A 25502-nucleotide genomic window follows, 5' to 3' on the forward strand; every position below is an offset into this window, starting at 1 on the left:
TTTTAAAATGGTTGCTGCTTTGTATGCAGTAATGAACTTGAGATCAGTTTTCTGTCTGTCTTCATAGTAACAGCCTTGTTTGGTGTCACAACAGGTGGAAGTTGATGGGATGAAACTGAACGTGACCAGCGAGTGGAACCTGGCTTCACCCTTATTGTCTGTCACCATTGATGGCACTCAGAGGACTATACAGGTAAACTCGCCAACGCTTTGTTTGTAGAGCTGAGATAACCAGAAGCCTTTGGGTATACAAATAATACTGATACGTGGGGTCGGAACGTACCGCATCATAAAAATTATGTTACATTGTGCGAATAACACAATCTTTCTACTTTGAATACATCCAGAGCTTTAGTGGAGTGAACTTCTCTGACTTACTCATCTGCAATTTTGAACGTAATCCATTTAAAGAACTGTTGTTGCTTATTTTAGCCAGAAATTTACCCCAACTTCTAGGATCTCTTTACTTAATGGAGATACAATTTCTTAATCACTTAAGACATAAAGAACAGATTACTGTTTACAAAAAGGTGGGGTCCAGTAGCAGTAAAATTATTCTCTTCTTTGTGTTTGGATTGCATGGTTTTTCCACTTTTGGGCCTTTGCAGAATGACAGTTGCAGGACAATGCATCTGACAATGCATTGGACAATGGACAAAGGACAATGCATGTGACATGTTTTTATCTATGCTTTTATGAAATATGATCATTTCCTTGCCTTGAAAAAAACATGTGGAAAACATCTCAAAGCTGTGTGTTTCTAAGAAAAGATATCTACAAAAATTTTTGGTCAGAAGAAACAATGTGCATTAATGTGTTTGAAAACAACTCCAAACAAAAGGGTGTGCCTTTAACTGCCACAAAAATTTTCTGAATTTCTGAACCCAGGCAGGATTTATATATTTGTTGAGAAATCTTTTGTTTATAAATATCTATTGTTACTGGAAGTAGTGAAAGGAAACAAAAAAATTAAAACTTTCTGAGTTTTTAAAAGTATTTTTGTACATAAAACATTATCTGTTTATTTTGTATACGTTGGTACAATGGTCAGATTTCTGATAATTTACAGTGAAATATGTGAATTTTTTCATTTTCACCCCTGTTAAACTACCCAAACAGAAATGTTATTTTTGCTGTGACTGAATTTAGAAGACTATAACCTGAAGATAAAAACAATATTGTATCTTTCAAGGATAGTATTGACTGAGTGTGAAATTTTCATAATATGCCCAAGTAAATTTTGGACTTAAGTTTTATAGATTTCTTGGAAGGTTAATGCCAACTTCAGGGCTTGCATCTATCTAAAATAATTTTGAATTCTAAAGTGTGTTCTTGTATTCTAATACTGGTCTATTTTGCTGCTATTTTATAAAGGAAATTCCTAATTTTGAATAGGAAACAATGCCGATGTATGAATGTAGAAAATCTGTCTAGGAGAAAAGCATTATATTTTGAACGGATAACCGTATTCAGAAGGCCTTATTGCGAAGTATATAATAACTATATGGCTAGATACAGGTCTCCATATACTAATACTGAAAGTAGTAAGACCAGTTAACTTAAAGTGTAATATTTGAACTGGCACATAAAATTAGTTTCAAAGATAATGATCGTGAGGTCTGAATACGCTTTCTTCTAGGACGTGAGCCAGCAACAGCGTTACTTGCGCTCCCTGAGTATGAACTGTATGAAATACTGCAGGGCTAGCCACAGCAGCAAGCAGTGAGCTGGCTGCAGGGTATCTGTTCAACAGAATGTGGAATAAGCACATATGTTGTTTCTTTCTCAGATGTTATCTATAAGTCTTTGCTTTTAGTGAAGAAACCCAGTAGCTTGAAAAGTTATTAATCTTCTAGTATATGTATGTAAATTTATGAGAACCTTAAACTTGACCTCTGATATCCGCTCACTGGAATCTAAATTGGTTTTTTGGTTATATATTTCTCTAGACTTGCCCCGCTGCAAGAACCAAATTAGACAAGTGTATTCCTATAGGTCAATTTGTCTCCAAAAGCAATTGACCCCTGAGTCTTGAAGTATCTTCTTTCAGCAAGACTTAGCCCTAGAGCCATTTAAGCAACAAATATGGATGAATCGAATAATTCCAGCTGTGCTTTATTAATTTTCAGCCAATCTAATTTCTCTTCATAGCTGGTTTCATTCTTCTAAATTTGCTCGACCAAATACTGTCTTTGTGAACATTATATTTCTTTGAAGGTTTGATTTATGCACCTTCGGCTTGATCCTGCAGTCTGGCCCCAATCCAGCAAAGCACTTAAGCACAGAAGCAGGAAATAAATATTTTTAAAATGTTTTGGTTTAAAATGTATTTATGTAAATTATAGTCTAGACATTCAAATTGTTGCATATCTGCCACACATTTAAAAATAAGTAATTAAGCACGCTCCTGTATTTCCACTCCTCTGCTAAAGGCTCAATGTGGATTAGAGCAAAGCAGAGCACCAACTCTGCCACAGAGTTAAGATGACCTATGAGTTTAAAAAGAAGGTTTTCTAAGACTTTCTAGAGTATGGGACCTGGTAATACATCTGAATGCCTGAGAAGAAGTATATGCCCTGGCCACAGTCCGTCTAGGGCATATCAGGGCACAGCTAGGATGTGTGGCAGCCCCCTCCCTCCCGCTTTTGTTCCTTCTGCAAGGAAGCCCATCTGTGTGCGGCAGATGGGCGCTGCAGAGTGCCTGGCCAGGTCCCCAGATGATAGAGGGACCAAAACCCTGGGGTATACTGCAGGTCCGTTCGGCTGCAGCGTAAGGGCTCTGAAATCTTTGTGCTGCTTTGGTTTACTGTGAAATCTGTAGGGTGATACGGAAGGTGATGAACTGGTGAAAACCTGGGATCATCTGAGGAAGAGATTTCTGTGATACAGTCTCCGGGGATGAGGGTGTGGGCAGACCCTGTAGCATTTCTTGAAGTTGCAGATTCCATCACGGTTTGTTGTTGTTGCTGTTTTCAGTAATTCCTCTGCTAATCCCAGTTTCTCAGCATTTTCTTCACTTACGACTGGACTCTATTTCTCATTTGGAGAGGCTGCATTTAACGCCCTGTGAAGTGCAGGATTTTGTTTACCAAGCAAATGAAATTTTTGTGTACAGAAAGACTTTGCCAGAATGGTTTCCCTTACATGTTTCCAAAGACGTTAGTGGCTCAGAATCTGACTTACATGTAGCTCTTGTGTTTTTGGACTCTGCCTTTGCTGAAAATCAGAGAACTATAGGCATGTGGTTACAATGTGTCTCCCTGAGGATTCAGATTTGCAGGGGTTGGCTGTTACTTAATTGAAAATATGTATTTAAAATGCATTTATATATAAAACATAATTTGAGTATGGTATAGCCTTTCAGGATGTATTTGGAGTAAAAACAAACAAATAAATGAGATAATGATTCCTGTGAAGAGTGAGTAGAAAAGAACCATAAGAACTCCAGTGGAAACTGGAAGGGAGAATGGTGGTTCAGAATGGTATCCTGGAAAGTAAGACAATTGGGAGGAAGGCAGCAGGCATATTTTGGGACAATGAGGGCATTTTTATCCCTCTACCTCTGCTCCCATGTACAAGAAAGCTGGATTTCAGTGGGCCCTGTGCCTGTAGAAGTTGTCTATGATATCTTCTGACTCCCTGTCCATATGAACTGGGGAGGGAGTGGAAGGAGAGAAGGGAATAAGCTGCCTTTTCCATAGAGCTGGAACATCTCCTTTTATTCCCTGATGTGAACCAGAATCTAAGGGGACCTCAAGACAAATCAGTGAATCCATGAAGTCCAGCAAATGGACTCGAACCTAACTTCAAGACTGACCTTACTACAGTCAGGTTGCAAGTGGGTGTCTTCTACTGAGACACTGTGCAGGAAGATCAGGTATCTGCAGAGAGGGTAGGTTGCCCAAGAAAAAAAAAAATGTATGTAGGAGATCTTCAGACCCTCTCTGCTTTGGCACTACTTACGTTTGGGCAAGTTCTCAAAAATTGCCCCACTGACCATTCAAATTCTGAGGCTGCTTTATGGCAACACCCTAGTGATGTTAAATGCTCTGCTTTCATTGATCCTATCATCAAACACTCAACACATCCATACACTGTTTTCTTGCAGACAATTCCCTATAGCCAAAGGATTCTGAGACAGAATAAACTGTCACCATCTTTTGCCAATACTTGTACCTCTTTGTTATATTGTATGCACACAGCCTTTCCACTGGCATATTGTTGACCCACACTGGTTTCACAGCTCCGCTAGCTTGCTGTAATGAAACCTCCCACCCTCTAAAGGTGGCGCAGGCATTCTGCCTGGAGCCTGGAAGACTCTAGGTGGCTTCTGGCAGCTTCAGCAAAGCAATTTTACAAGGCAGTAGTGATGCCTCCTTTTCAGAGCATTGGTCTCTGCTGAACTGAAGCTCTGTAGGACGTAGACAGAACTCAACTGGTCAAGGTCCTGAGTAGCCCGATAATTACTTTGACGTTAGCCTTGCTTTGAACAAGGCAATACAACTACCTGATTTCCAGAGGCCCCTTCCAGCCTAACTGTTCTGTGACTCTGTTGGGCATGCCAAACTCGGTGGTAAAAAGGTCTTTATCAGTCACAGCAAGGTGTAATTAAGAGAGTAATGGAGTTACTAAACAAGAACATGATCCTGTAAAGCTGAAATCATCACTCTCAAGCTTCAAGTGTTTTTGTGAATGAAATAGATGAAGATTTATCAGTGGAGTTTTCTATACTACAGTGTTACAGGGAATTCAGTGATGGGCATCACTTATTTTTTCATTTAATTTATTTATTGCATCAACAATTGCAGCAGGAGCAATATATGCTACATCCTGTGTTATTACAAATTTAAGTGCTTCTCTGATACAGTGTGTCTTTTGATTATTATTTTGGTTTATAAGTACAGAAAAAAAACAAAAAATGCTGTAGGTTATGAAGCCTTCGTTCCTGGGAAATGTCTGACATTCTGAGAAATGTCTGACAGGAGAACAAAGCCTATGCCCAAGTATTCATTTCCTTCAACTCCGTGGAGACTTTCTTCAAATGTATGTATAATTTTTTTAGAAAAATTACCTATATATATATTTTCACTGTTTTGAGATCTCAGATGTAATCTGTGATAATGATATATAGGTTTCAGGTCTGAAGTACCATGACTTTACAATGCTCATTCTCTTAAACCCTGAAAATTATTTTGGGAAGCTTTAGTGAGCAGCGTACATGAAAACTGCATGACAATACACTCTGCTGTTGTCATTTACCCATGATTTCAAAATTATTTTTGCTAGGTTGTCTCTAGAAGAGGGACACACAATCATTTGCAAACAGGGGCAGGCATTTGGATATACTATAATCCAAATAGCTATACTGTTGGGTAGAGAAAAGCCAGAATGCGAGCCCCAGTGCTGGATTCCTGATGACCTGTATTGATTAACTGGTAGCTCACTCCCTGGATTTGTTTCAGCCTGTTCCAGTTATGTCTGGCCTAGACAAATCTGGTACAGATTTACACCGTGCTGTATAGACCCAAGCAGTGAGGCTGAGATAGTCATTGTCATTTGGCTTTGGGAACAGGCATCAGTCCCTGGCCCTCCTTTATTTAGCAGTATAGAGACACAGGCTACCTGTGTTTTCCTGTTTGCTCATCCAGCCACAGTCATCTGAGAAAACAGAGCTCTAGCCTTGACACTCCAAAAATGATCAGTGGATATGATACAGAGAAACTGGTTTTTATTGCCACGCTTGATGCGCTCTTGGCATTTAAGACAAGTACAAACAAGGACTGAAATATCTCAGGTAGAAGACAAATACAAAAAAGCCTATTGCATACAGTGTAGTATGCCTTGCTGTCTTTCAGGCTTTTAAATTTTTTTGGGAAGTATTAATACCTCTTGGTCAGGGCACTATTATTGTTGTTACTTCCTGCCCTGTGGTTGCACAAAGAGAACCATAGTTCTTGGCAAGTTGCTTCTTGCAGCCTTATCATTGCCTAATAATTGCTGTGGCAGCGTCCTTTAGCTTCATTTGAATTCCTCCTAGTTCCTGTATTGGAAGAGACCATGAGCAGCTGATCCTTACCTACTGTGTCCATGCTGCTTGTATCCTCACTTAATTGCCTCTCTTCAGTGGTGCAGAGTTGTTCCTTGCAGAGAAAGCCTGTTTTTTTGTTGCTTTCTGAACATCTTCCGTTTCTGTTACGTCCTTTCTGAGCTGTGGGGACCTGAACTGTGCTCACTGTTAAAAGCATGGGCAAAACTTAGACTTCTACCATAACTTAATGGTGTTCTCATTAATAATGTCAAATGTTTCTTTTGGCTTTTTTGACCAAAACCAAGCATGGAGCTGATGTTCCTGTTGAATTATCACTTCTGGTTGGTAATGGCTGGGGAGGGAAACCATGTGGACAAGTTAAAAAAGATAAACACTTGGCAAGGAGGCTTTACCAGGAAACTTGGAAGCTGTGCCGCATTCTACAGCACAGATATTGAGGTCCTGGTGTCACCCTTGGCAAACAACATAGCTTGTTCTTGTGGGTGGAGATGGATCCTTTCCAATGGACCAGACACAGAAACAGAGAGAAGTCATAGTTAGAAGGAATTCTGAAATGTGATCAGCATACCTAATTCAAGGCATATCTCCTAGGTGTACTTGGAAAGACCTGAGTGATCTGCTTTAGATAATTACTAGGTAGTTCAACCTGCTAAGTTTGTGAAAGATTCTGTACAAGAAAATTAGTAATTGTACCAGTTAGGTTTCATTGTTCGATCATGGATGATGTAAAGCAGGACTTGAGACTTCCTTTATTTCCAAGGGCTGTAGGGAAAGGGAAGGTGTATAAAAGCTGGCCTATTTGCTGCTTCTTGCTTTAATTGCCAATAATGCATATTAAAACAAATAGTGCTTCATTGACATGAGTGTTTGTCAAAATTTAAAAAATTATTTATTTTTCAAATGAGCCCTGGATACATGTATGCCTATACAACAGCAGCATGCAGAGCTCCTGAATCATGAAGCCTTTAAAAATATTGCAACTCCTTTACTGTCATACCAGAGTATTTGCATTAACGTCTACTTTAAATAGCAAGTACCCGAATCTCATGAGCAGTCTGCAGTTTGTGGGAAATCAGTTTAACTCAAGGCCACAGTCTTGTCCATGGTTTGAATGGAGAAGCAAAAAGCGCCTACCACCACCCTTACTGATTATTTCATGAAAATGATTTTTTTTTTTTTTCAGCTGGGAAGGAAATGAGTGATCAACTGCTATGCCCAATCAATCCTTCTGGAATTCATTGTCCACTTTTCAGAGAGAGATCTCCCACAATAAAGCTCTATCTAAAAACATCATACTTTCCCCTTTCTTTAACCTAATGGGATTAGTAATATCCTGTGCTACTCAAGGAGTTAATAAAATAATGTTAGTTGTCACAGTATCTTATGCCATATTTTTTAACAAAGGAGCAATAAATTTTAATGACAGACAATATTCAGGATGAATAACTACAAGGATTCTATATGCATCCAAAGACCAAAGTATTGTGTTAAGTTGTTGACAGACATTGTAATTTTGATAGCTACACCTTGAAAAACAAGGAATGGTTTTCCTGAATATAGTAACACAATCAGAGAGCAAAGGGGAAGGTAGAGGAAGGACATCAGAGCAAGAAAGGACTATGGATTCTGCAAAGAATCTGTCTCAGGGCAGTCATAAACATTATCAGATCTAGGATCACATGGCAGCATATTACCTGCACATGTCCCCCTATAAAAGCAAAACATATTACAGCATGTCAGAACAAGCGTAAAGTTTCTAGAAGTCTTCTAAAACCCATTTTGTGATTTAACATAATAACAGCAAAAATTTAGAAGTTCCCAGAGAGGACTAAACTCCTCATTATTGTAAATAATTGTAAGTAGCTGGAAATGTTGGGCTGGAGTACATGTCTTCTGGGTTAATTCTTTACCAACACTAAATAAAAACTCTTTCCTGAGTGGCTTTTTGGTGTGGTGGTTTTTGTTTTGAGGGTGGGTTGGTTGGTTTGCTTTTTTTGTCTTAAAGCCTCTCATCCACTGCTTTAAAACACCTACATACCTACCTCGGAGGGTTAGAGTGGCACATGGGCATTCTTGGAAGGTGTTCTATATATATATAACAGCAATACTGAAGTGGTATTATTACTAAACATTTGCATGTCTAAAGCTTGGCAAAAAGAAATAACAAGTGACATTAATGTTGGATATCACCTAAAGAAATATTGGGAAGGATCTGTGTTTCCTGTTTATGGGAGGACAGAAAATCTGAAGCCATCTACTCTAATCAAATCCCAGGCATTAAGAGAGTGGTGGTTCTTTTAAAAGTAGGAATATGGTGCCTTGGCCTCTTATAAAGGTGCAGTGTCTTTATGTGGATTGAAGCCCTGTAAGACATTCATGCTGTGTTTAAAATCCATATTTATACTGTTTGGGAACATATTCCTTTTAGTCCCTGGGAAGGGTCTGAGGTAGCTTGCAACAGGTGCTGGGGAGGCCAGTATCTCAACATCCTGGCAGGATCCCTTTTAAAGGGAAAGACTACTTCAGCATAGTACCATTTAAGCCAGTCTCAGAAGTCTTTCACATGTCTAAGTGCTTCACACACAGCAGGGCTTGATCATCTTGTTCCCCACTGGGTGACTGTTACCCTTGTAATAAGCTGGAAAATGTGGACAGGCCCTGAGGAAGAACAGTTACCTGAGGCTTCATTTACGGTGAAGTGCAATATAAAACTGATAATGGCTAGGGGTAGAGCAGCACTCAAAATCGAGCAACGTTTCCATCTGTAGTTTAATACGCTAAAGGGAGGAAATGATGGCACCATCAGTGGAAAACACTAAATTGTGACAGAAGTAGCGATCCCCTAAGTGGAAAGTCTTGCAAGGCTGCACAAGTCTGAATGTAGACAGTGTGCAATGTACAAGAAAGCTTGGTCATGGTGCTAGTCTGGGATCACATCTCTGGACTGGGATTTTGCACGGTGGAAAGGGAGTGCTGAAATGAAGTTCTGTTTTCTGCAGAGGTTCTAGGAGGAGAGGGAAAAGGAGATTGATAAAGCCAAACCAATCCTCACATTTTGACTGGAAGAGGACTTCATGGCTTCGCAGCTGCTTCTGCAGCTTTCTCCTCCTCTCTGACTCAACCATGGGGACTCCCTTTGGAGTGACATAGGTGGATGAAGGAGCTTTCCAGGTGTCCAAGCACCCTTACATACATAAAATCTCATAGACGAAGTACTGGCAGATGAATCTGCTGTAACTTTGTAAGGTAAAATACTGTGGGTTTTTCCCCTGGCTGCCCTATTGTGGAAATAATTTGCTTTTTAATTAAACCTGTCTTAGGATGATTCTGGCCTCTATTTTGCTAGATTGAATTTTCAAGAATTGGCCAAAAAGTGGATAGCATTCTCCATTTGAAATTCATAGCATAAGATGTTCAGAATTTCTGGTAGTAAGCAGTTGAGATTAAGCAATAGGGGCTTGCAAGACTGCATTCTGAAAAAGAGCACCATGCTGGGAAACCACACAGTGTTTCATTCAAAATTTTATCAATAGTCTTCTGTAATGATTTTAGATACTTATTAGTGGGTTTTCTGGGCTTTTTTGTTTCTGTTTTTGTTTGGTTTTTTTGTTTTTCTTTATAGTCTGTTACATGTTGTCTAACTCTTAGCTTTGTAAAAGTTGCAAAAAACATTGGCTAGGTGACAATCTACCTTTTCTGTAACAGTCTCCAGCTTTACTGTTTATAGTAGTTCAAGATAAACATGTTTGGGAAACTTCAATACATTATTTCCTTTGCCAGTTCATACTTACTTTGACTTGACACATTACTTTTCCATTGGTACGCAGAGCAAAAAATTGCTTTTGGTCTGTTGGAGTTTCTTTGTTTTGGGGTCGTTCCTTCCCTGCAGCTGTTCCTCTCCAATAGCTTGGAGAGCCCAAGATACCAGATTTCTGGAAAATACTCTGAGATCTTCTTGTTGTCTAGTATAGTCTATGTCGGTTTAGAGTCACTTTCATTAATATACATTTTATGTTTGGCTGAGCCTCTTTATCCTGCCTCATGTAAAGGTTGTTATCATTTTTATCTGCGAGTGCTCATCTACTGCAGGCTTAATGCAAAGCTGATTGTAACCCTACTGCATCTTACGATGAATAGATCATTGATACCCAACTAAGTGGAAATAATTTTCTATGGCAAAGCAGAAGAATTTAAAGTCATATCACACTAACCTCTGGTAATTTACTGGGATTTACAGATTAAAACGATTATTTGTGAAACGGCTGTGGTATAGCGTACGCTTAAGATAGAGGAGGAAAATCAAATGCCTTTTGTATGATTATATGCACTTGTCTGTTTCCGCATGTGTGCGTAAGCATTTTGTTTGTATATATGTAGCATGTGCGGTATAGCGTACTGTAGCCCGTGTGTGTAAAAATACATATAATATTTATGTAACACACCCATTTGACAGCTTTGAGACTGCAGGTGGATTTTTTGAAGGTGTGATTTCTTTTTTCCAGATTTCATTTACCTTGTTACTTTCTCATAAGGAAAAAAAATATACTTTAACTCATATTATGCTAATTAAGTTAGTCTGAAGCTTTATCAGTTGAATCAACCTGAAGAGCATTGTTTACATCCAAGATAGCGTAATTGAGACCAGCAACGTAATTTTACTGTATTGGCAGGTAAACACACAGTGTTGTTTTGTCCTTGTTCAAGTGCTAGACTTCCCTTGCTTTTTGGTGTAAATCTCCTAGCAAATAATTTGCAATTTATTAGGAAAACAATGACAATGCATATAATTAGCTATTCTCTTTTGTTACCTCTATTTGATTACTTTCCTGCTATCACATGCAATATGAAACCATCTATTATGAGGTATAGAATATGTAAATATCTAACTTTACAAGAGAAACTGGAGACTGGTCCTTTTTCTAAAGAGGTGGAAAATAAAAGAATAATTGTTAACCATGTCCTTTCATTTTCTTGAAAACATCAATTACATTTACAAATCCCAGAAACACAAGCCCACCAGTAGAACAGAAATAACTCCTTTCAATATGCTTCAAAAAATCTAATCGCATCTAACAGCTGAAATTTATTTACAACTGTAATTTGAAACATTAATTATGATAATGTGCTGACTTCTTTTGTAACATGGTTCTCAAAAGCCTGGCAGTTCTCTTTTTGGTCTTGGTGTAACATATGTTTGTGACTTGGAGTACTTCTCTACCTTTCTTTCTTGGATTTGTTTTTTGATATATACTCAGAAATAAAATTTCTTTTTCTCTCTTTGTTAACTATTTTCCTCACCTTCCTCATTTTTGTTTTTTTTTCCCCACCACTGGCTGTTAATTCAAGAGAGGGATTTTAGTGCTGATGCTGACTCTCGAGGCTATCCACAACTGACTGTAGTGCTTTGTATTTTGGACACAGCAAACAGTAGCAGCGAGGATTTACTATACTGTGATACCGGTGCACTTTAACAGTGTCAGAGCAGGAAAAAGGCTGCTTATATCTTTGTCTTGAGACTATGGCTTTAGAAGGTGCCTTCTTGATATACATATGTATTTGGCTTCATTAAATTATTTTTGGAAGGGCTTGGTTATTGCTATGCTAGCTTCTTTAATTGTGAGTAAAGCGAATGTGTTGGGAAATACTTTAATGATTTAGTTTTAGTTGTGAAAAACAAGTTGTCAAGATAACTGGCTTTACTTTGAAAGCCTTTAAAGAATATGACAAAAGGGCTCTATTTTTCTTTTCTTGTTTGTTTTGTTTTTTTTAAGTTGTGTTTTTCTGTGTGGTGGGGAGATTAGCAAAAAAAAAAAAGGAATTTTTATTAGGACATGAAAAGGTCTCTAATGACCCTTGAAAGTGGACAAAAGGGTAGCACAATAAGTGACAGAACTCTAACGAGGGTGGAGGGCATTCCAGGAAAAAAAGAAATTAAATCCTTTAATTTTTTTCGGCTTGCCATTTTCTGACAGCTTATCAAATGGTTCGGACTTGTTTGTTTTGGCATGCAGTTCATTCATTGTAGGCAGCCGGTACTTTGTTCTTCTTTGTGGTTTCCAAAACCTGATTGTGTTTATCCTAGACTGTGGGAAAAGTGTATATTCCTGTTTCCTTTATAAAAGTAAACGTCAGGTTTTGTATGAAATTTTATTTCCCATATTTTCCATTCCATTAATCATTATTGTTGAAATATGTCAGGCTTTGGCACATCATCCTTTGTTTTCATATGATTGTACAGATTGCAGTGTCAGTGTGTGACCTGCTAAGTCAAAAAATAAGCATGTTTGGGCTGTAGTAATTATTACTTCATAAAGTGTAGCTGAGGAATATGCACCATTATTGAAAAGGGACCAGGGTTTAACTTATTGCTATTAAAATTGTTTCGGGGGATATCTAGCTATTGTTGTATAGCACTTTCTCGCTTAGTCTAGAGAAGACAAGACTAAAGGGAGCTGCGATAATGGCTCTTCACATACTTCTATGTAGCTGTAAAAAGAAAGGGAATAATCTGTTTCTTGTCTGTGATGAAAAAGAGAATAAATGTGCTGCAGTTGCAGCAAGGGTTATTTTAGTCAGATATTATGAAAAAACTTCCTAATGATAAGGATGCTGAACACTGGGATAAATTGCTTGGGGGAGACTGTGAAAGCTCTCCAGTTGTAAGATTTTAAGAATGGATTAGACACACATCATCTGGGAGTGACACAGGTGTGTGTTGATTCTGCCAGGGGTACTAGACTAGAAGATCTCTCAAGATGATTTGCAGCCCTGTTCCTAGGATTCGTTGTCTTTAAAATGCTGAAGATCTACGTGCAGCTCTCTGCAATTTATACTCAGCTTCTCAGATATGGGCTTCTGTACTCATACGTACACCTGGCATTGTGTAAGTATTAGGGCTGCATTCTGTGACCAGGGCCCTGATTTTGGGTCTATATGTGCCGTAATTTAACAGCAGGAAGAAAAAGTGAGAAAAAACTTTCCATGTTGAAGGAGGAGATGATTCACAAGAAGAAAGAGTTCTTTGTGTGTTTTGCATATTTAGATTATGGATAACACTGTGTTAAGTCAATAACATATTTTCTTTTGCACTGTCTTGTGGCTTACTGACAATGTAGTATTTGTAGACTGTTTAATAACTTCAATCAACTCCTGAACCACAGTAGGTGACCAGACATTTCATAAGGTCATTTTTTTTTCCCGTTTTCAAAGTAGCATCATTGGAGGTTTGCATTTTAAAGAGAGATTAAAATGTGTCTCATTAGGAGAGAATGAAGATAATACTAAAGGTGAATAACAGGAATACAGAATGAGAAACGTTTAGAGATGGTGAAAGCATGGTTATTCATGACATTCATCTTTCTGCAAGCCCAAGGTTGTTCTGTGTTGTACTTGGCCATATTTGTTTTCACCGTTCTTCAGAAATAAATTTTATTGAGTTGACTGAAACAAAACCAAAATCCAAGCAGAAGTATGAATTAGACTACTAATACTGAAATTCTTGAAGGAAATGGCTATATTTCACCTGTCTTATGTATAGTTTTGTGTACTTGATTAGTTGTGATTACTTTAGTGATGTGTCAGAAAGAAAATGGAATGGTTTCAAATTCCAGAGAAGCATCTAATCAGTTTGTACATCTGGTTTTTTTTCAGCGGCTTTCTCGGAATGCCTCTGGAGATACGAGCATTCAGTTTCTAGGCACAGTGGTAAGTATGTATAACTATTGTCAAGAGTTATGTTGGTAGAAGATTATCAGCTAAATAGAAAATAGGCAGATGACACTACACTGGCAGCACATTTATGCTTGTATTTGTGAAGGTTAGTGTTGTGTGTAAATAGCCTGAGCTTAACAGCTGAATTTAGGCAAATTTCTGAAGCTGACTTGCAAGGCACGGTGCACAATATCTGCATTCCACACTTCAGTTGATTCCAGTCTGCCTCTGTTTCATCTACAAGGGATTTAAGAGTAACTGGTTGTAGACTTGTAAGTTAATTGCAGCATACTCAGGTTTGATCCACATCATCCTCACCACCTCAACTTTCTGATCTTAGTTGCTTCACCATACCACGTACCCTCACATCCCAGAGGTGGGTCAGTAACTGTCTTATAAAAGACTGTATAGCGATGCAAAGTGTTCTGTGGTTCCCCCAGATTCTGTTTGTTGGAGAGAAGTACATTTAAAATCCTAATCAGATTTTACACAACTGGACAGAATTTACTCAATAAGATAGATTTTTTTTGTCTGCTATTATCTTGAGCAGTCTTGTATAATATAGAAACTACAGTTCAGTGTGAGGTGATGGATGCTGATAAACATACGTATGATTGAAGCAGCATCGAATTCCATGCTTTGCATGATCAAAATGCAGTCACTGAATTTTTCCAAGTTCCTCATGCACCTAAAAATAGTTCTGAAAATGAAATAAAGTTGAAGTATTCTCTAAAGTAAGTTGTCCTGATTGCTGCCAACAGGTTTCCCTGTAGTCACATTAACAGTGAAAAGTCTAGGAATGAAATGATCCCATTAGAATTTAGTCCTGACATCTCTGTGCACTATATGTTTTGGAGAAAAGGAGACTGATTGCATATGATAATGCTTTCATTCTACTTATGAATAGTTCTTCCACAAGTCCTATGAAGCTATTTTTTGGGAGGTATAACACAATAAGAGGACACTTAGCAGGAATACCTGTAGGCTTGCATGTTGTGTTTTAGAGATGAAAAGTGCCCCTAATATTTTTTGCTTCTATAAATATATATCTATATATGCACATGTATTTGTCTTCTTAGATATCAAGCAGAGCGGCAGATATAGATAAGACATAAAAGTTTTGTTCTGTGCTGTTGTATTTGTAATGATGCTTTAGCTCTGGAGCTGCATCCTGCATATGCAAGATTGCTGCAGGCTGACTGATCTGATAGTCTTTGTGTGAGAAGAAAACAATTACTCCAAGTCGATAAGCTGTAAACAGAAATGCAACTTGATAATATCAAAAAGATTTTAATCGATCCCCAGTAAGTGGGTGCTGTGGCAGAGAAAATTCTGATTAAGTGTCTATTCAGTGACATTCAGAATTGAATTTGTTGTTAAGGTAGACGTGAAAACATTTCATATTCATATGTTAGAAGTGCCCTGGAGCCTCACTTACAGACTAGAACTTGTGCTGGGCCTTGTGCAACAGCAAAAGAAGACAAAAGAGGGTACAGTATTGATGTGCTTTTAGCTTTTAAAAATTGATGATGAAACAGCTAACGGATTGTAAAATATACTGGACCTTACTGACTAGCTCGTGTGCTTGTTTGATCCTAGTTATTTTAGGAAATTAAATATGTGATTACAACTAAAATTCTCAAGAGGACTAAACAGAAAAGCCTGTAGTACTCTATTCATGATTTTTTAATTTAATATAAATTATGCGGACGTCTTGCTGATCAAACCCAGAGAGAGAACTTCAACGAGGAGGGTAGAGAAGCAGTACTGTAGTCTGCTTCTTGGGGTTTGCTCCGATACCAGTTTTCCTACAGAATCCAAGCCAGTCTGCCCCTGTGTTCCTATCAGTTCCTCTCGCCTACTGTCCTTCTTTCCCCTAAGTCCCTTTATTTAATTTGTTCTTTGCTCTTCTAACATCCTTGTACTCTTCTGATATCAACTTAATACACTCAGCTTAGGTGATGTCGGGGAAGGATGGGTTTTCCTTACAATGATGTCCTCTACAAATTGGCTACACGTATAGGTAGATACACAGTCTATATGTGTGTACCTGTGAGTATGTGTTCAAACGAAGAAAAGAATATAGTCTTAATGAAGGTCCTAGGAACTAATTTTGGGCTTGCCATTATGTGTCTCTTTGCTAACATAGAAGTGCAGTTGAGATAGCAAGTGTTTGAAAGGAATATTTAGCAGCAAGAAACTCTTGATTACTCATTATTATAATGTATTGTTATCAATGTACTAAACAGCTTGTGAAATTATTCTCTGCCCTTTTTTTTCATAGTAGAAAATGTTAGGGATAACTTTGAGCGTTCTGTGTTACTTTTGACCGGGGCAAATGTTGATGGCACTTCAGTGGTGGCAGGCAGCGTGGTGCTACTGAGTGTACACACCGCTGACCTGTCCATCAGAACATATTTTTAGTACCGGCTGATGAGGTGCACAGCTCCCTGGCTTGTCAGGAGGGCATCAGCTTTGATAAAGAGCTTCACTTGGTTGTTTGACATTGGATGGTAGAAATAATTCTGCTACTGGTTTTTGATAAAACACAAGCCTCAGCCCTCAGGAAGGCAGCTGAACCTCTGAGGAGAAGTGAAAGGTATGCTTCCCTATTAGAAATATCCTTGCTGTCCCAGTTAGCTAGGACAGAGAAAACTACTTTGCGGCAGAAAGACAACAGTTTAATAGGAGTTCTGCTGCATAACATATGGTAAACATGGACAGTAGGACAAATGTTTCTGTTAGCGTAGCAGCATATTTCTGTTGTTTTAGAGGAGCACAAGAAAAATGTTGTTTTCCCCAGGGAAATCATAGCTTTGAGTGCACGCTGTTAGCATCATTTGGGGGTTTACATGGATTTGTAATAATATTTTTGTTTGGTTTTGATCATGAGTAGAAATTCTTTGTTACTTGAGCGTTTCTCTTCAAATTGTTATGTCATTAGATAGCTTATTTTCTCTGAATTGTTTTTTGGTAGAGGGTTATGAGTCTCGGATCTGATTCAGGGTTTGTGCTATTGGAGGATGTACAAGGATGTTTCTGCACAAGGAGCAAGCAACTTTTATATACTTTTAGCTGTAAGAAGTGGTTGGTGAATGGGGAACTAAACTGATTTGGTTTAATTTTGGGGGGATGATAACACCGAGTCCTAATTAAATTATTTCAGAACAGATCATGGGTTATGGCCATAATGAGACTGACTTTATATGAGTTTTTACTCGTACCTCTCTGGTGGACATGACTAAATATCATATACTGATGGAGTCCTGCTATTTTGCCACTTTCAGCTAGAATTATTTGGGTAGTGTGTTTATTAATAGCATTACCGTAACACCAAGGAATCTAATTGTGCTATATATTGTACAAAGAAAAAGGAAACAAGATAATCCATGCTTCAGACTAATGCCCAAAACTATGTCCAGAAGCAAGAGTACGAGGAGACAAGAAGGCAGTCCTTCATGGGTTGTCTCCTGTGTGTAGGCAGCTCACGGAAGTAGGTTTGTAATAAACATAAAGATCTATAGACAAATAGATCTATACACAGAGCTTCTGCTTCAGCCTCTGCAGTTCAAAAGCCTGTATGTCTGAGTAGTCTTTTCAGGGGACCAAAGTCCACCCTTCATTCTTTCTAGCTGGCCTCCAGTCTGTTGGGTCTCTTGTCTCTGTTCTACTCTCTGTTCTGTTATGTGAGAGGAATGTTTCTTGCTGGCCCACTGATGGCCCAAGTCGTTTGTTGGTTATTCACACCTCTGTCAGCTGGACTTCAGCAATGAAATACCTCTGGGCAAGCAGCCTTTAACACTAAGAAAGCTGCAAGTGTATAGAGAACCACAGATAATTAGAGGAGCATTTAACTTATTCTAGACTGTGTGTAATGGCATCTGTGTAGAATTTTGAATGAAGAAATACTGTCTGTATGCTCAGATAGTGAGGGGCCAGGCTGCATCGCATCCATAACGTCATTGTCAGCTTTGGGCTGCAAGCCATGCTTGACAGCAGTGCTCTGCTGGCCCGGTGGAACACTTTCCGCAAAAGAGACAGTCCCAGACAGTGAGAAGTCCCCAGCCACAGTGGAAAATTTCACTATCCTCTGCTCGTCATTTGTGCCATTTCTTTGATCATCTGTTCTCTAACATCAGAGCAGTGACATAGAGAAAAACAGTTATTTCTTTCCTCTGGGGAAGGATGAAAGAACATATATGTGACAGACATTAGTCATGTTGCTCAGTCTGTTACTTGACAATGTTCCTTCAGTGGTGAACACAATATGGAAACCCACGTGGAACAGAGCAGACTTTCTCTGGCCTAAGGATCAAGTTATCTTCAGGTGCTTCTGAGTTTCCTAGCACCATTTTCTTCCTTTGGCTTTCTCACTAGAGGTTTTCCCATTGCTTCCGTTTTATCCCTTTTTGCCACCTTTGCTTTACAAAGCCAAAAAGCCTCTATTTGCTGTGGAGGCTTATGCTCTCTTATGATTACTATTAGCCTGTTAATGCTATGCTTTCTGTCCTTCAGCCTTTTTGCTGAACCATTTAGTCCAGAGATCCACTGCCACAAATGGAACTCCAAACCCTGGGTTGAGAGCCCTGGATTTAGGAAAACTAGTCTCTGTCAAGCCCTAGCCATGCCTTTTAGCATAGTTGGCATACGTTCTAGTATGGTAATGATCACTCAATGACTTTTTGATTGTTCTTTAGCTACTTACAGGTAGATTAGCAGGAGGATGTTTCATACACAATCAGGGTTATTGGTTATGTATGTTGTTTATGAAGTTGGTCAGAAATGGAGAGCTTTACATAGAGACATTCCTCAAAATCCTTGCCTTTTCTTTCTGGCTTATTGCTTATTCATCGTTGATGTATCTAAGGTAGTCCTAGGAGCTACAGGTCAGTGTACTAACTTTACTTCTCACTGCTGATTCCCTTTCCCACTCCTTCCTGCCATGACTTGTCTGCTTTTGCTTTAACAGCAAACTTCCAACTTTCTGTCCCATTACTGAGGCTTAGAAATTGTCCTGGAACGTTTCAGTTTGTATATTTGTATATAATCTCATCAGCTTCCAGACAGCTTCCTGCTTTTTTCTTTCTCCCTGCATTTGTACAAAGACCAATTAAATAGCAATAAAGATGGAAGCTTTGACTGTATGACTCTGATTTAGCTCACAATGACAAATGTTTAACAACCTGCTTCTTTCACCCTTGCAAATCACTGCAGTTCTTAACAGGTTTTCTTTCTTTCTGCTTTTCTTTCTGTATGTGACACTTCTGAAATTAGATACTGAAGGTTTATGGAGACTTTCAAACATTGGTTGGAAACCTGCAGAGGTTACAAAGGTTGTATTTATTGGAATATGTAGACTATTAACCACAAGAAAATAAATATAGTCCAGTGGGTGTTTATTTTGCAAGCTAATGTATTTTTTTAAAAAATGCTGGTTCTTTTTTTTCACTCTTCCTTTTCAACAGCCTCAGGATTAGGGTCTCAGCTGATCTAAAGGGAATTCTACTGCTGTATAGTTTTCTTTTTTTTCCTTCCACCCAGCTTCAGAAGTACTGTGAACTACAGTGCTTGTAGTAGTAGAGCTATCTCGTCAGCGCCATTTCAGTAGTGCAGAAGGTGTCATTAGGAAAAACATGCAGTTGCTTCTGGAAACATGAATTTCTTGCAAGTCCCTTCTGAACATGGGTAGTGAGAATTCTGAGACTGGCTACAAGCTGGTGCAGTATTCTGCAGAAAGTAGGTAATTTGTGCAACAACGATTTAACTTGTGAAAGTAGCGATACTTTGGCCCACCATTAGGACTGGTCAGCAAGAATCGTTCCAGCTCATGTGATGTGGGTGGTCAGGTGGAACCCCACAGCTGCATATGCTGTTCTTATTTCAATTCTGTTACGTGTTTGTATGTTTTAAAGCAGAAGGTATAGTGAATATATGAAAGCTGTCCATTGGGGGCAAACACAAAAGCGCCTGAGAGGTTTAGAAATATCGGTGTCACCAAAAGCCATGTCTTAAAATCACTTGGGTTATTTTGGGAATCTTGCTCAGGATTTCTTTGGAAAGAGAAATCGGAAAGAATTCCAAGTGCTTTCTGAATTTTGCTCCTGTGACTTAAACTAGAATTGCCACAAGTTCCCACAGAACAACTTCTTGTAGTCTTTGCCTGAGACCTCCTTGAGCAAGCATGGTGTCAAGGTGAAGCTGAAGCGGCATGTCTGTTTGTTGGATGGCCAGTGTGTACATCCTGGCTGGCCAACTGGCTGCTGCCAAATTTCTCTCAGCTGGAGTATGGATTTAGGTCTCTTGTTTCCTTAACATAGCCAGTGCTCTTCAGAAGGTTTGTGGAAACATAGTTATGGTTCCTTCAGTATTTATAGGTAGTTGGACTCATCTACCTTTTCTTCAAATTTGGTTGAAATTGATCAGCAGGTTAAAATAATGTATGTGGGTGCAAATGGGATAATTAGATGGAATGAGTTGGGGATGGGGTTTGAGAGGCAGAAATCTGGATTGCAAGCCTTGCTTTCTTACAAAACCAGACTGGAAATGGGCTATTACATTTAGAGTCTGATGTTTTGCTTTCTATTTGCTCATTTTTAATCTTGGCCTTTTCTTCTGTTTTCAGTTAAGTTTTAATTTGCAGAGAAAAAAATGTGTGATAACATCATAAGTTGGTCAGAATTCCCATGAACGTCCCTGATGTTGGTGGATTCTTCAGTGCAGGTGCTATCTGTACTCTAGTAGTCTTTGCTTATAATAGATTATGCCCCTTATTCCTTGGAAATAAGCAATCTGAAAAAGTGGGATTTCTGATTTTCCAAACTTAATTTGACAAGTTTCTTCCTACTGAGCTCAGTAATGCTTTTACGGAAAAGGACTGAATTTGGTTGGTTAGCCTGTCACTTCTTGAAACACAAGCAGACAGGTTGCCCAAAGATAACTCAAGTGATTTCCTTCAGCAGACTAAGATTTACCAATATTGAAATAATCATTAGCTGCTTTGTTCGGCTGAAGAAGTATTGTTGCTTTTTTTTTTTTTCAACTGTATCTAGACTGTTACCTCATAGTGAAGACCTAGTGTTTTCTTCTGAAGATGATGTCTACTGCCAAGTAATAAACATATGTGTAGCCCATGTTTTTAAACAGCTTTTTGATGGCAGCAACTTTGGCATATACCCAAGAACTGTTTAGGAGGTATTAATTTATATGGTTTTGAAGCTTAACCAGGAATCTTAATGAAACAAAGGCACGATGAAGTTAGTAAAGCTAATTTAAGTCTCTGATTGTATATTTTAAATGAAGTTTCTATTGATAATAAATATACTTTGCTTCTCATTAGTCTTGTAGGCTTCAGTGGTAATATCAGTAACAAACATGTTTTACAAAGATTTAACATTAAAAATGCTATTAATATGACCCTTGATACGCTAGCACAATTAGATTTCAAAGTGAGCATTTAGGATGTAACAGCGATTAATGACAACCATCGAAAACAATTTTGAACTCCATCAGTTTAACTCAGGAGGGTAAGCTTAATATGATAATTTATCTAGCTGAATTGTATCAGCTTAGCAGGAAAGTATGCAAATATGTGACCCTTACCTAGAATCTAAATGGATGCTGTGCTGATAGATTTATCAGTTCCATTAAAGAACTTTAGGGAACTTTGGAATTTCAGCAATTGTTCCCTTGGAGGCTGAAAACCAAACCTGATCTCATACTGGGACCATTCTGGTCTGCATATTTCCATAATTTGCCTTTGCTACTAATATGACAGCAAGACGCAAAAAACTGTTTCTAATAATATCAAATGGAGTTGTGGAGGACAGCATTTTAATGTAGTAAAAGACCTCCCCGTGGGGTTGTTATTGCCACTATAGAACAGCAGTTACACAGTTGCAACAATAGGCTCTTAATTGATTCGTTTAATTAGCAAGAGATGAAGCTTGTGCTGCATCTTGTCATCTGTTATCATGGGGCAGCTACAGAGAGAATCTTTGCATTTGTCACTCTTTACGGTTGGGTGTAAGTAGAGCAAAAGGAAACTTCCAAACACATTTCAGCTCTAGAGGTGAGCATTGGTAAGAATGTTTTGCGAGTGTTGCTTCCACTCAGGTTTTCAGTGTGCGGACACGTCTAGTTTAAGAATCAGAATGGTCTCTGGAGTAGAATTTATGACAAAGCATTGTTTTACTGGGGGGAATCTTAATCCAGTGGTGTCAGGCATTTCTAACCTAAATATGCAAATCTAAGTATTACAGGAATGGTGGCTTATTTGGGGCATCACTATTATAGACTAGATTTACTTAGAAGAAATAAGGTCAGATTAGTGAAACCAACCATCTGCCTTGTGATCGCTTTTTCATGGCATTTTTGTTTCCAGAGTAGATAAACAATGAGTTACGTGAGCACATGGTCTGTGGTAGGAAGCATGTGTAAAAGAGGGACTTTTTTTGTGGTTGGTTCTCCCTGGAGTAGTTACGAATACGGACACAGTGTTGTGCTTGCTTCTGGGAGATGAAGTAATTTTTTTACTCAGATCTATTTTATTTACATTTTAAGGGTATGTAAATAAATATATTTTAAAGGCATGTAAATATATTGGTAGCTTCAGTTTCATTTTTCTCCTCTCCTTGGCTTAGTTTTGTCTTCTGTTCAAGGTTATTCTTCCTTATGGAAGGAAATATTTCTAGAGGAGGACAAACTTCTTGTTAAATGCTAATTAAGAAAATGAAGGTTACGTTGGCATACTTCCATTGTCATAGCACTGACCTAAAATAAGGAATCTCTTACTAATCTGAAATAAATTAGAGGGGGAAGCAAGTAATTCTGTGCATGTGGAACACTTGAGATGTCTATTCCTGGCCTATATTTTTAAATTACTGTGCTTTGGGGTTTTCTTTGTTTGTTTTTGTTTTTCCACTCGTGTGCTGTAGTGTTGGACATGGTATATAGTTTTGGAGTACAATGGTGCTGTGCTGTCAATCCATGTAGCAAAGGGACAATGTGCTGTTAGAGAAGGCATCTTTTTTAGGACAATTTAAATGAAGATTTAGCCCACTTATAGTTAAAGATTCCCATGGTAGTTTCCACAAGATTCTGAGAGTCTTGGCCAAAGTCCACTTTGTGTAATTACCCTCTGTCTGCACAAATCTCTAATGCAATTTTAGATGTTTGGTATTTTTCACTTCCTGTCCTAAATAGTGAAAATATTGCCACACACTGCTCATAATTACTGTGGGTTACATCCGAAGTTCAAATAAAGAGATTCCTGTAAATTACCGTCGTGAATTTTGGTTTTCAATTGTTTAAGCACTGGAATATGTGACAAAAGATGAGTGAACAGTAGGATATGTAATTAAATTTACAAACCTGTGAAATAATTATTTTTTGACTTTTCTGTTTCATTGCATTTGGCTGTCAGTGAGCTAAAATATCTCTGCTGCTAGGACCATCACTGAGGGAAAGGCCAACTTTCAGACCATGTCAGAGGTCAAACTTAACACACTGCACAGTGCTTTGAAGTAGGTAGGAAGCCGGTGTGGGGCTCTAAGTGCTGTCATCATGCGCTCAGTTGGCTTCTACTTGTGTTCCCTTGTTGTTCCCACAGCTGAAACCCTTGCCTGTCTATTAAATAAAACTGGTTTCGGTTCCTCTTTCTGGATGCCTGTCATGGACTCCAGAATTTGTGTTCAGCTATGCTGTCTTTAAAATGATCTGATTCTGTGTTATCTTCCGATAGGATTCATTGCTTTATCAATGAAGTTCAGTCCTCCTGTCTTCATCACCAAAGCCTTATATTACTTTGTCGTATGCCATGTCAAATCTTTTTCTTGGTACTTCATTTGTTCTTTCCAGTCATCCTTCCCACGATTTTTCTACCATGTTTATCTTCTCCATCTTTTCTCAGATTGCTTCTCTTGTGCATTCCCTGCGCCAAGGTGTTTCAGGCATACTTGGCTTTTTTGATAGAGAGAATCAAGGTTTGTGGAAAGAGGTATTACTATTAATCTGACATTAACTCTCATGTTGTTCTTAAGGAGCATTTAGCAGTGTGAGGATAACAAACTGTAGAAAAATTGCTATGCATCCACAAGTCATACAGCTACTGGAGTTAACACACAAGTACTACAGTCAGGGAACACTGGGAGACTCCTGTAAGACAAAAGTCTTTCCTTTGTCCCTATTGATTCTCACAGTGTCTGGGTCCAGTTTATTCACTGCATGTAAAATCTAATATTTTATCGACATGTTGAAGCTCTGGAAACTTTCCCAGTGTTAATTTAAGGCTCTATGCAAATAATAGAGGACCTGAACTTACCAAGCAGGAACGGTTTATTTCGCTTTTTATGAAACTATAGTTTCACATAAATTCTCTTCTGTGTAAAGAACATCGAAAATTACGTTAACGTCACTTTAACAAAGATGTGAATCCCTGCACATATGCAGGACAGCAATCCACACTGCTGCAAATGCTCATACTGGTACAGGCAGCCTCCCCATCTTCATTTCATTCATGTCATTTGATATTTATGGCCCTTGCCCATAGTAAGGCGAAGGAAGGTGAAGGGCAGAGCGGTTGTCATAGGAAGTATCATGCTTGTGTGACCATCTCCCAAACACCAGTCTTATGTCTTGGAGAGATGCCATGTTGGCAAGGTGCACAGGAAGTATTCGCATAGCAAATTGTGTTATGAGCAGCAGAACCACAACAAGGTTCTTCCTGACTCTGATGATAATTGTTTGATTGGGGGGAGGGAGGGAGAAAAGAGAGGTCAGGGCAACGTGGATGAAAAGGAAAGGCCCGCACTATTGTGAGGACAGTGAAAAAAAACCTGCCCTTGTGCCAAAGAGCTTCAGCGTATATGACACAGCAGTGCTGAGTGGGATGTGGGAATATTCCATTGAGGCTGAAAAGCCCCATGGGTAGGAAAGCTGTGGTGATGTCCTGTGTTTCCACTGCTACCACCTCCTCCTCCCTACTTCAGAGCAATTTCTCCTCACATGCCCTCAGAACCAGCTCTCACTTACTGCTTTCTTTGATATCAGTCTTCATATGAGGAAAAACAAAGACGTTTGAATTTTAAAATACTTACATTAGTGTTCTGTTACAAGTCTTTGGGTGTTCCTTGGTTTTTTGTGATGGTTTTGTGCTGTTTTGTTTTTTTTCTCCCCAGGTTTATCTTTTAGTTATAAAAGAGCCGCAGGGAAGCCCTCCCTTAGCCTTGTAAGTTCCAAGCCCACTGTTAACATTTCACAAATACTCAGCAAGCAGAACAACCCAATGTGGTCGCTGTACCAAAGCCAGATCTGGACACTGCATCAAGAAGGTCACAGCTACATCCTGAAAGGCATCTGTCCCACAGCCTGTTTTTGACACACTGACTTAGAAAAGGAGTATGTGTTGGTGGAAATATCCTGGTTTATGGCATGAAGTGGTGGCTTTTCCAAGGCACAAACTGTATTAATATTTCCTGTAAAGCAGAAGATACCTTTGAGAAGTTGGGAAGCATCTCAAGATGCAAGAGTGGCGATGAGTTTCTCCACCTTTAAAATGTTTCTCACCACACTACAGGCAAGATGAAAACCCAGAACACTACTGTTTCCTAATTTATTTTAAATAGCCAAATAGAAATGCATGGTTATATGTGAAGTAACTGTACAAACACACTTGCACTCTTGGAGAGGCCAGAGAAGACTCTCATAGTCATGTAGAATATTTAAGGTTGGAAGGGACCGTACTACC

The 25502-nt window shown here is 38.7% G+C and overlaps 1 protein-coding gene across 2 annotated transcripts in view; it reads left to right on the plus strand.

Annotated features, from left to right (window-relative positions):
- PCCA (propionyl-CoA carboxylase subunit alpha) overlaps positions 1 to 25502 on the plus strand; it is a 293304-nt gene that overhangs the window by 219792 nt on the left and 48010 nt on the right. For both annotated transcript variants that reach the window (XM_075090133.1, XM_075090123.1), the window contains 2 exons: positions 95 to 193; positions 13700 to 13753. In XM_075090133.1, the coding sequence (XP_074946234.1) occupies positions 95 to 193; positions 13700 to 13753 (153 nt within the window). The remainder of the gene's footprint in view (positions 1 to 94; positions 194 to 13699; positions 13754 to 25502) is intronic.

Source organism: Phalacrocorax aristotelis, chromosome 1 (genome assembly GCF_949628215.1).
Source record: "Phalacrocorax aristotelis chromosome 1, bGulAri2.1, whole genome shotgun sequence".
NCBI lineage: Eukaryota > Metazoa > Chordata > Aves > Suliformes > Phalacrocoracidae > Phalacrocorax > Phalacrocorax aristotelis.